General features: G+C 46.1%; 1 protein-coding gene across 1 annotated transcript in view; it reads right to left on the reverse strand.

Annotated features, from left to right (window-relative positions):
* Nucleotides 1-701: 701 nt before the first annotated feature.
* The window catches only part of LOC129104230 (trichohyalin-like), a 22,326-nt gene continuing 12,327 nt past the window's right edge, over nt 702-10,700 (reverse strand). The window contains 13 exon segments of the mRNA XM_054614805.1: nt 702-1,041; nt 1,126-1,188; nt 1,304-1,360; nt 1,955-2,107; nt 2,297-2,449; nt 2,834-2,929; nt 3,029-3,547; nt 3,998-4,105; nt 4,286-4,376; nt 4,378-5,450; nt 5,494-8,228; nt 10,563-10,590; nt 10,623-10,700. The exon segment at nt 10,623-10,700 is cut by the window's right edge and continues 4 nt beyond it. Coding sequence (XP_054470780.1) covers nt 814-1,041; nt 1,126-1,188; nt 1,304-1,360; nt 1,955-2,107; nt 2,297-2,449; nt 2,834-2,929; nt 3,029-3,547; nt 3,998-4,105; nt 4,286-4,376; nt 4,378-5,450; nt 5,494-8,228; nt 10,563-10,590; nt 10,623-10,700 — 5,382 coding nt within the window. The 3' untranslated portion in view covers nt 702-813.

A 10,700-nucleotide genomic window follows, 5' to 3' on the forward strand; every position in this document is an offset into this window, starting at 1 on the left:
TCAGCACCTCCTTCAGGCTGAACAGAGCATCACAACAGTGAGAACCAGAAACATCTCATCACAACTTTGGTTTTTATTGAGCTTCACATTAAAACACACAGCTGACCTCTGACCTCCACATGAGCCACACTGGAGGATCATGGGAAACAGAATATAAATACAAAACAATAAATAAGTCATAACTTTAATAATACCTGACCTTCATGTTTCTTGTAAACTTGTAACCTTTAAAAAGTTAAATCAAACATGTAAAGAAGTTTAAAACGTCCCCAACAGAAGAGAGAACACTGGCAGGAAGTCCAGAACCAGAGGGGGGAGAGTCCAGAACCAGAGGGGGAGAGTCCAGAACCAGAGGGGGAGAGTCCAGAACCAGAGGGGGAGAGTCCAGAACCAGAGGGGGAGAGTCCAGAACCAGAGGGGGAGATGAGACGTTCAGGGTCCCTCTGCAGGTTTTCATTGCAGGTGATTTGATGACTGTGTACAAACACTCATGTCCTGCTGGAGGTAGTTTGTACTCATGTATAAAACTACAGTTCTCTCATGTACTCATGTATAAAACTACAGTTCTCTCATGTACTCATGTATAAAACTACAGTTCTCTCATGTACTCATGTATAAAACTACAGTTCTCTCATGTACTCATGTATAAAACTACAGTTCTCTCATGTACTCATGTATAAAACACAGTTTTATTTATGTATAAAACACAGTTTTATTTATGTATTCTGTGTTTCTCAGGTGTCTTCATAATAAAGAGTTCTGTTCATTTGGTCCAGAGAAAAGCCTCAGTTAAGCGATTTCATCAGTCAGTCGTTATGATTGGCTGAGGGACAGCCTAAGCTCCTCCTCCCTCAGGCTGCGGTCCAATCGCTGCGTCTCAGACTCCAGGACGGACGGGATTGGACGGCGCGTGACGGCGGCCAGCGAATCGGTGAGGTCGTGTCTCAGCGAGAGCAGCCATTGGCTGTTCCTGGAGGACTGCTGGATGAACTCTGCCCTCTGCTGCTGATCAGCAGCCAATGAGAGGCGGAGCTGACTCACCTGAGGAGAGGAGACACGGTGACATCATCAGCATCCACCTGACAAACCAAAACACCTGACACTCTTCTTCTGTGGTGCTCTCACCTGGTCCTCCAGCTCTCTCACTCTGCTCCTCAGGCGTTCTTCTTCTGTGGTGTCTGCAGACTCCTGAACAAACACCACAGCTTAACACAAAACACACATCTACACACTAATATACACCTGTGTGTGTGTGTGTGTGTGTGTGTGTGTGTGTGTGTGTGTGTGTGTGTGTGTGTCTCACCTGAGATCTGTTGCTGTCAGTCAGCTGCTGTCTGAACCTCGAACGCTCCGCCTCCACCTGAGACACACAAACAACAACACACAAACATCAGACACACAAACAACAACACACCGTCTCATGGTGGGTGTGTGTGTACCTGTCTCAGGTGTGTATCAGAGTGTGTGTACATGTCTCAGGTGTGTGTACCTGTCTCAGAGTGTGTGTGTACCTGTCTCAGAGTGTGTGTACCTGTCTCAGAGTGTGTGTGTACCTGTCTCAGAGTGTGTGTACCTGTCTCAGGTGTGTGTACCTGTCTCAGAGTGTGTGTGTACCTGTCTCAGAGTGTGTGTACCTGTCTCAGAGTGTGTGTACCTGTCTCAGAGTGTGTGTGTCTCAGGTGTGTGTACCTGTCTCAGAGTGTGTGTACCTGTCTCAGGTGTGTGTACCTGTCTCAGAGTGTGTGTACCTGTCTCAGGTGTGTGTACCTGTCTCAGAGTGTGTGTACCTGTCTCAGGTGTGTGTACCTGTCTCAGAGTGTGTGTGTGTGTACCTGTCTCAGAGTGTGTGTACCTGTCTCAGGGTGTGTGTAACTGTCTCAGGTGTGTCTCAGAGTGTGTGTACCTGTCTCAGGGTGTGTGTAACTGTCTCAGGTGTGTCTCAGAGTGTGTGTACCTGTCTCAGTGTGTCCCTCAGTGAGTGTCTGTCTTTCTTCAGTTTGTCCTTCTGATTTTCCAGATGACAGTTCTTCTTGTTCAGTCGTTTCTGTTCCAGCTCCAGTTCAGCAACCAGACTCTGCAGGACGACCAGTCTGTCCCCCACTGACTGCTGACACACACACACACACACACACACACACACACACACACACACACACACACACACACACACACACACACACACACACACACACACACACACACACACACACACACACACACACACGTTGCTACTGGTCTTTTTTTCCACAGTGAAACCAAACGGACAAACAAACGGGCCAATCAGAGACTCACTGACCTTGTCTGTGTTAAGCCCCGCCCCCAGGCTCTGCTCCCGTTGGTGGGCTCTCTCCCTGTAGCCAATCATAGCTGCCTCTGTTCGCTCCAGAGCCAATCGGACGCGATCCCTGTCTTTCTCCAGCTCGTCTGTCCTCTGAGTCAGAGAGTACACCTTCACAACAACAACATCACATCACCATCATCATCATCATCACCATCTCATCATCATCATCATCATCACCACCTTCATCATCATCACCACCTTCATCATCATCATCACCACCTTCATCACCATCATCACCTTCATCATCATCACCTTCATCACCATCATCACCTTCATCATCATCACCACCTTCATCATCATCACCACCATCATCATCACCATCATTACCTTCACCATCATCACCACCATCATCATCATCACCATCATCATCTTCACCATCATCATCATCAGTATTTTTACAGTGTAGTATTAGTACTTTTACTGTAACATAGTATTTATATATCTGTGAGGATTCTTACAGAGTCGTCGTTAATTCACTCGTTAAACTTTTACCTCAGCTTCTCTTTGCCTCAGCAGACTCCTGATCTCCTCCTTCTCCTGCAGCAGTGAGGAGATCTGCTCCTCCTCCTCCTCCTGCTCCTGGTGCTCCTGAGGAAACAATACACATTTGAATGTGATGTCTTTTTTATATTGAGTCTTCTTTCCATCAAGAGTTTTACAGTAAAAACTTTCTAGAAGACACCTTACCTCCCCTCCTCCTCCTCCTTTCTCCTTTGTCTCTTGGTCTCTCCTCCTCCTCCTCCTTCTCCGTCCATCCATCTCCTCTTTCCGAGTTCTCTGCTCCTCCATCATGGCCGCTGTGGCTCTGACCCTGCCCTCCTCCGCCTCCCTCCTCACCTCCTCCACCCTCGACTTCCACTCCTTCTCCATCTCCTCCTCTCTGTCCCTCAGCCTCTGGATTTCAATCGTCAGAGCTTTCAGCTTCACCTCCTGCTCCTCCTCCACCTCTTCCACTCTGCTCCTCCACCTCTCCTCAGCCTCCCTCCTGTGCTCCTCTGCCTTCTCCTTGGCCTGCCTGGCCTCCTCCAGCTCCTCAATCATCTCTCTCCTCCTGCTCTCCAGGGCCTTGGCTCTAGCTCTCAGCTCCTCCACCTCTCCTCTCTCCATCTCCGCCTCCTCCCTGACGGTCCTCAGGTTCTCCTCTCTGACCTGCTCCAGCTCCTCCTTCAAGGTGCTCCTCAGACGCTCCCCCTCCGTGTGGCTCTCCTGAATGTTTAAAGACAAACTTTATTGTTCTGACATTCTGTTTCTTTAGTTACAGAGCTAAAGTCTGGTGTGTTAGCTTAGCTTAGCATAAAGACTGGAAACAGAGGGGAACTGTTAGCCTGGTTCAGATCCACTGAGCAGCTCCTCTAAAGCTGATCAACACGTTCTCACAGAGGAGGAGAGAAACGTAGTACATGTACGACAGTACTGAAGTATTACTGAAGTACTGGTACATGTACCACAGTACTGAAGTATTACTGAAGTACTGGTACATGTACCACAGTACTGAAGTACTACTGAAGTACTGGTACATGTACGACAGTACTTCAGTAGTACTTCAGTACTACTGAAGTACTACTGAAGTACATTTAGGAGCTCATGTCAGAGTTATACACACAGAGCAGGTAAAGCAGAGCTGTTTGTCACTGAGACCAGCAGGAGGCACTGTACCTGCAGGAGGAGCTTCAGCTTGGTCACCTCCTGCAGGGCGATCCTCAGACCCTCCTGCTCCTTCTCCTGCTCCTTCTCTCGCTCCCTGCTCCGACTCACATCAGACACCTAAAGCCCAAAGAAATGAACATGCTAACAAGTGATGCTAATGCTAAATGTTAATTTGACATTAATTTATTCACACACACACACACACACACACACACACACACACACACACACACACACACACACACACACACACACACACACACACACACACACACACACACACACACACACATGTACCTGACTCTGCAGGTAGCTCAGGTTCACCTCCATGCTCTGCTGCACTCCTCTCAGCTCCTGGGCCTCCTCCCTCCTCCTCTGTTCCTTCTGCACCTCCTCTCTGAGAGCCCTCACCTCCTTCTCTGTAATTAAACGTCTCTTGTACATACTCCTTCTCCTTCTGTTCCTTCTGCACCTCCTCTCTGAGAGCCCTCACCTCCTTCTCTGTAATTATTAACGTCTCTTGTACATACTCCTTCTCCTTCTGTTCCTTCTGCACCTCCTCTCTGAGAGCCCTCACCTCCTTCTCTGTAATTATTAACGTCTCTTGTACATACTCCTTCTCCTTCTGTTCCTTCTGCACCTCCTCTCTGAGAGCCCTCACCTCCTTCTCTGTCCTCATTAACATCTCTTGTACATACTCCTTCTCCTTCTTCAGCTCCTCTCTGAGAGATGTCAGCTCTTCTCTTCTCTCCATCAGCTCCTCCTGCGCCTCCGTCTTCTCCCTTTGTTCCTTTTGTAACTCCTCTTGCAGTGCAGACACCTCCTCCTCCCTCGTGGTCCTCCTCAGCTCCTCCTGGGCCTCCTCCCTCTGCCTCCACTCATCCTGGGCCTCCTTCTTCTCCCTTTGTTCCCTTTTCACCTCCCTCTCTGTCCTTATTAATGTCTCTTGTAGTTGCTCCTTCTCCTTCTGCACCTCCTCTTTGAGAACTGTCACCTCCTTCTCCGTCCTCATTAACGTTGCTTGTACATACTCCTTCTCCTTCTGTTCCTTCTGCACCTCCTCTCTGAGAGCTGTCACCTCCTTCAGTGTCTTCATTAACGTCTCTTGTACTCGCTCCTTCTCATTGTGCTCCTTCTGCACCTCCTCTCTAAGAGCAGTACCCTCCCTCCCTGTCCTTATTAACGTCTCTTGTACATACTCCTTCTCCTTCTGTTCCTTCTGCACCTCCTCTCTGAGAGCCCTCACCTCCTTCTCTGTCCTCATTAACGTCTCTTGTACATACTCCTTCTCCTTCTGTTCCTTCTGCACCTCCTCTCTGAGAACTGTCACCTCCTTCTCTGTCCTCATTAATGTCTCTTGTACTCGCTCCTTCTCCAGCTCCTCTCTGAGAGATGTCAGCTCTTCTCTTCTCTCCATCAGCTCCTCCTGCGCCTCCGTCTTCTCCCTTTGTTCCTTTTGTAACTCCTCTTTCCCTTTTCAATTCCTCTCTGAGAGCTGCAGACACCTCCTCCTCCCCTGTGGTCCTCCTCAGCTCCTCCCTCTGCCTCCACTCATCCTGGGCCTCCTTCTTCTCCCTTTGTTCCATTTTCACCTCCCTCTCTGTCCTTATTAATGTCTCTTGTAGTTGCTCCTTCTCCTTCTGCACCTCCTCTTTGAGAGCTGTCACCTCCTTCTCCGTCCTCATTAACGTTGCTTGTACATACTCCTTCTCCTTCTGTTCCTTCTGCACCTCCTCTTTGAGAGCTGTCACCTCCTTCTCCGTCCTCATTAACGTTGCTTGTACATACTCCTTCTCCTTCTGTTCCTTCTGCACCTCCTCTTTGAGAGCTGTCACCTCCTTCTCCGTCCTCATTAACGTTGCTTGTACATACTCCTTCTCCTTCTGTTCCTTCTGCACCTCCTCTCTAAAAGCAGTACCCTCCCTCCCTGTCCTTATTAACGTCTCTTGTACATACTCCTTCTCTTTCTGCACCTCCTCTCTGAGAGCCCTCACCTCCTTCTCTGTCCTCATTAACGTCTCTTGTACATACTCCTTCTCCTTCTGTTCCTTCTGCACCTCCTCTCTGAGAACTGTCACCTCCTTCTCTGTCCTCATTAACATCTCTTGTACTCGCTCCTTCTCCTTCTTCAGCTCCTCTCTGAGAGATGTCAGCTCTTCTCTTCTCTCCATCAGCTCCTCCTGCGCCTCCGTCTTCTCCCTTTGTTCCTTTTGTAACTCCTCTTGCAGTGCAGACACCTCCTCCTCCCCTGTGGTCCTCCTCAGCTCCTCCCTCTGCCTCCACTCATCCTGGGCCTCCTTCTTCTCCCTTTGTTCCATTTTCAATTCCTCTCTGAGAGCTACCACCTCCTTTTCAGCCCTCCTCAGCTCCTCCTCCCCCCTCCTCTGCTCCCATTGTACCGCCTCCTTAAGGGCTGTCATCTCCTCCTGGGCCTCCTTCTTCTTCCTTTCTTCCCTTTTCACCTCCTCTCTGAGAGCTGTCAGCTCCCTCTCGCTCCTCCACAGTTCCACTGACAGTCCCGCCTTCTCCTCCTCTAGCTCTCTCGTTCTGGACCTCCCTTCTTCCTCCAACAGGAGGTGCTGACTTCTCTCAGCTTCCACCAGTCTCCCTCGCTCCTCTTTCTCCTCTCTCAGTTCATCCTCAAGCCTCCTCTTTGCCTCCTCTGTCCTCCTTAGATCCTCTCCTTTCTCCTGCACCTCCCTCACCATCTCCGCTAATCGGTCCTCCAACCTCCTCCTCTCCTCCCTCGTTCTCCTCAGTGCCTCCCTATCTTCCTCCCGCTCCTCCCCCACCTCTCTCACCTTCTCCTCCAGCCTTCTCTTCTCCTCCTCCACCTCTATCAGCTTGTCGTCCAGCCTTCTCCTCCTCTCCACCTCTGTTCTCCTCAGTGCCTCCCTCTCTTTCCCATCCTCCTCCTCCCTCTCCTCCAGCGTGGCTCTTAGAGACTGCGCCTCCTCCTCTCGTTCCTTCAGGATATGGTTGAACTTTGCTACCTCCCTCAAGCTCCGCTCAGCCTTCTCCCTCCACTCCTTCACCTCCTCCTCCAGCCTGTTGCAGGCCTCCTCCCTCTCTCTGGCTCTCCTCCTTGCTCCCTCGCCTTCGGACCGGGCCGCCTGCAGCTCCCTCTCCTGGGAGGAGACCCTGAAATCTTTTTCTCCTCCCTCCCTCCTCTCTTTCTCCAGGAGGAGCCGGCTTTCTTTCAGAAGCACCTCCAGCTGCTCCTCCCTCCCTTCTTTCTGCTTCAGTTTGTCGTTCGCCTCCTGACGCTCCCTTTCTCCCTCCTCCTTCTGTTCTACTGCTAACCTCAGCTGCTCCTTCAGCTCCTCCACCTCCTCCTCCCTCTCCCTCACAAAGCTCATCTGTCGCTCCAGGCTGCGCTCCCTCCGCTCCACCTCCTCCTTCATCTCCTCACATTCCTCCTTGGCCACATTCAGCCTCACCCTCAGCAGCTCCAGCTCCCCCACATTCTCCATCAGCCTCTCCACCTCCTCCTCTGCTCTCCTAGCTTCCCCTCTGAGTCGGTCCACCTCCTCCTCCCTCCTCCTCCTCTCCTCTTCCTCTTTGTGTTGCAGTCTCTCCTTCTCTCTCTTCTCCTCCTCCTCTAGCTCAGAGGTTTCGTTTCTCAGTCTGTTTATCTCCTCCTCCACCTCCTCCACCCTTCTCCTCCATCTTTTCACCTCCTCTGCTTCACTCCTCAATCGCTCCATCTCCTCCTCCCTCTCCTCCCTCTCTCTTTCTAATCTCTCCATCCGGTCACAGAGCGCCTCGATCTCCTCCTCCCTTTTCACCTCCCCCTCTCTCACCCTGACCTCCGTCCTGTTCGCCTCCTCCTTCAGTCTCTCCTTCTCTCCCTCCTCCTGCTGAAGTCTCTCCATCATGAGGCTGATACGCGCCTCCTTCTTCGTTGCCTCCTCTCTCAGCCTCTCCACCTCCTTTTGTCTGTTTCGCTCCTCCTCCATCAGCCCCTCTATGCGCCTCCTCAGGGCCTCCACCTCTCCGTCCCTCGTCCCCAGCTCCTCACTCAGCGCCTCCCTCTCTCTCTGCCAGGCCTCCGTCTCCTCTTCCTCTTCCCTTCTGCTCCTCCTCAGGTCTTCCACCTCCTTGGTCAGCCTCTCAGTCTCCTCCCTCAGCGCCTCCATCTCCTCCTCACTCCTCCTCCTCTCCACTTCTCTCCTCTCCTTCTCCTCTTCTCTCCCGGCCGTCGTTCTCTCCACTTCTCCTCGTAGACACTCGATCTCCCCTTCACAATAAAAGCACAAGAAAACTGCTGTTAAAAACACAAATACAACTTCTGCTACTGCTGTTGATACTACAATAAATACTACAATAAATACTACAATAAATACTACTGATACTACTACAATAAATACTACTGATACTACTACTGATACTACTACAATAAATACTACTGATAATACTACAATAAATACTACAATAAATACTACAATAAATACTACAATAAATACTACAATAAATACTACTGATACTACTACAATAAATACTACTGATACTACTACAATAAATACTACTGATAATACGACAATAAATACTACTGATACTACTACAATAAATACTACTGATAATACTACAATAAATACTACTGATAATACTACAATAAATACTACTGATAATACGACAATAAATACTACTGATAATACTACAATAAATACTGATACTACTACAATAAATACTACTGATAATACTACAATAAATACTACTGATACTACTACAATAAATACTACTGATAATACGACAATAAATACTACTGATACTATAATAAATACTACTGATAATACTACAATAAATACTACTGATACTATAATAAATACTACTGATAATACTACAATAAATACTACAATAAATACTACTGATAATACTACAATAAATACTACAATAAATACTACTGATAATACTACAATAAATACTATTAATACTACAATAAATACTACTGATAATACTACAATAAATACTACTGATAATACTACTACAATAAATACTACTGATACTACTACAATAAATACTACTGATAATACTACTACAATAAATACTACTGATACTACTACAATAAATACTACTGATAATACTACAATAAATACTACTGATACTACTACAATAAATACTACAATAAATACTACTGATAATACTACAATAAATACTACTGATACTACTACAGTAAATACTACTGATAATACTACTACAATAAATACTACTGATAATACTACAATAAATACTACTGATAATACTACAATAAATACTACTGATACTATAATAAATACTACTGATAATACTACAATAAATACTACTGATAATACTACTACTGATAATACTACAATAAATACTACTGATAATACTACAATAAATACTACTGATAATACTACAATAAATACTACTGATAATACTACAATAAATACTACTGATACTACTACAATAAATACTACAATAAATACTACTGATACTACTACAATAAATACTACAATAAATACTACTGATAATACTACTACAATAAATACTACTAAATACTGATACTACTAAATAAATACTACTGATACTATAATAAATACTACTGATAATACTACAATAAATACTACTGATAATACTACAATAAATACTACTGATACTACTACAATAAATACTACTGATAATACTACAATAAATACTACTGATAATACTACAATAAATACTACTGATAATACTACAATAAATACTACTGATACTATAATAAATACTAATGATAATACTACAATAAATACTACTGATAATACTACAATAAATACTATTAATACTACAATAAATACTACTGATAATACTACAATAAATACTACAATAAATACTACTGATAATACTACAATAAATACTATTAATACTACAATAAATACTACTGATAATACTACAATAAATACTACTGATAATACTACTACAATAAATACTACTGATACTACTACAATAAATACTAGTAATACTACTGCAATCAATACTACCTATAAATACTAGTGATACTGCAATAAATGTTTCTGATACTACTACAACTATAAATAGTACCAATACTACTACTACGAATACTACTAGGTATATATATCTGTCCCGCCCTCCTTTGCTTCTGATTGGTTCACCTGATTGACTTACTCTGACCAATCACAAGCCTCCTAAACTAACCAACCAATCAGAGGCCGAGGAGGGCGGGACATGCCGTCGCCATAGTAGGAAAAAAACTACTAATAACATAAATATTACAAAATACAGTAAAACATCCTGTTGTGAGTATTAATATACAACCAGATCAATAAGTGTGTTTAAACACAGCGTTACAGCTGCTCCTCCTATGGTATTGATTACTGATGGGTCTCACTGACCCTGTAGAGCCTCTTAGACCTGCTCCTCCTATGGTATTGATTACTCCACTCCCTGTAGAGCCTGGTCCTCCTATGGTATTGATTACTGATGGGTCTCACTGACCCTGTAGAGCCCTTAGACCTGCTCCTCCTATGGTATTGATTACTGATGGGTCTCACTGACCCTGTAGAGCCTCTTAGACCTGCTCCTCCTATGGTATTGATTACTGATGGGTCTCACTGACCCTGTAGAGCCTCTTTGCTCCTCCTATGCTGCACGACCCTGTGTGGAGGTGTGGAGTGATCAGCTGACATCGGTCCACCTCTGACTGTGAGAGCGTCTTCTGCTGCTGACTGAGCGTCTGCTGCAGAGACACACACAG

This window comes from Anoplopoma fimbria, chromosome 16 (genome assembly GCF_027596085.1).
Source record: "Anoplopoma fimbria isolate UVic2021 breed Golden Eagle Sablefish chromosome 16, Afim_UVic_2022, whole genome shotgun sequence".
NCBI classification, from domain to species: Eukaryota; Metazoa; Chordata; class Actinopteri; order Perciformes; family Anoplopomatidae; genus Anoplopoma; species Anoplopoma fimbria.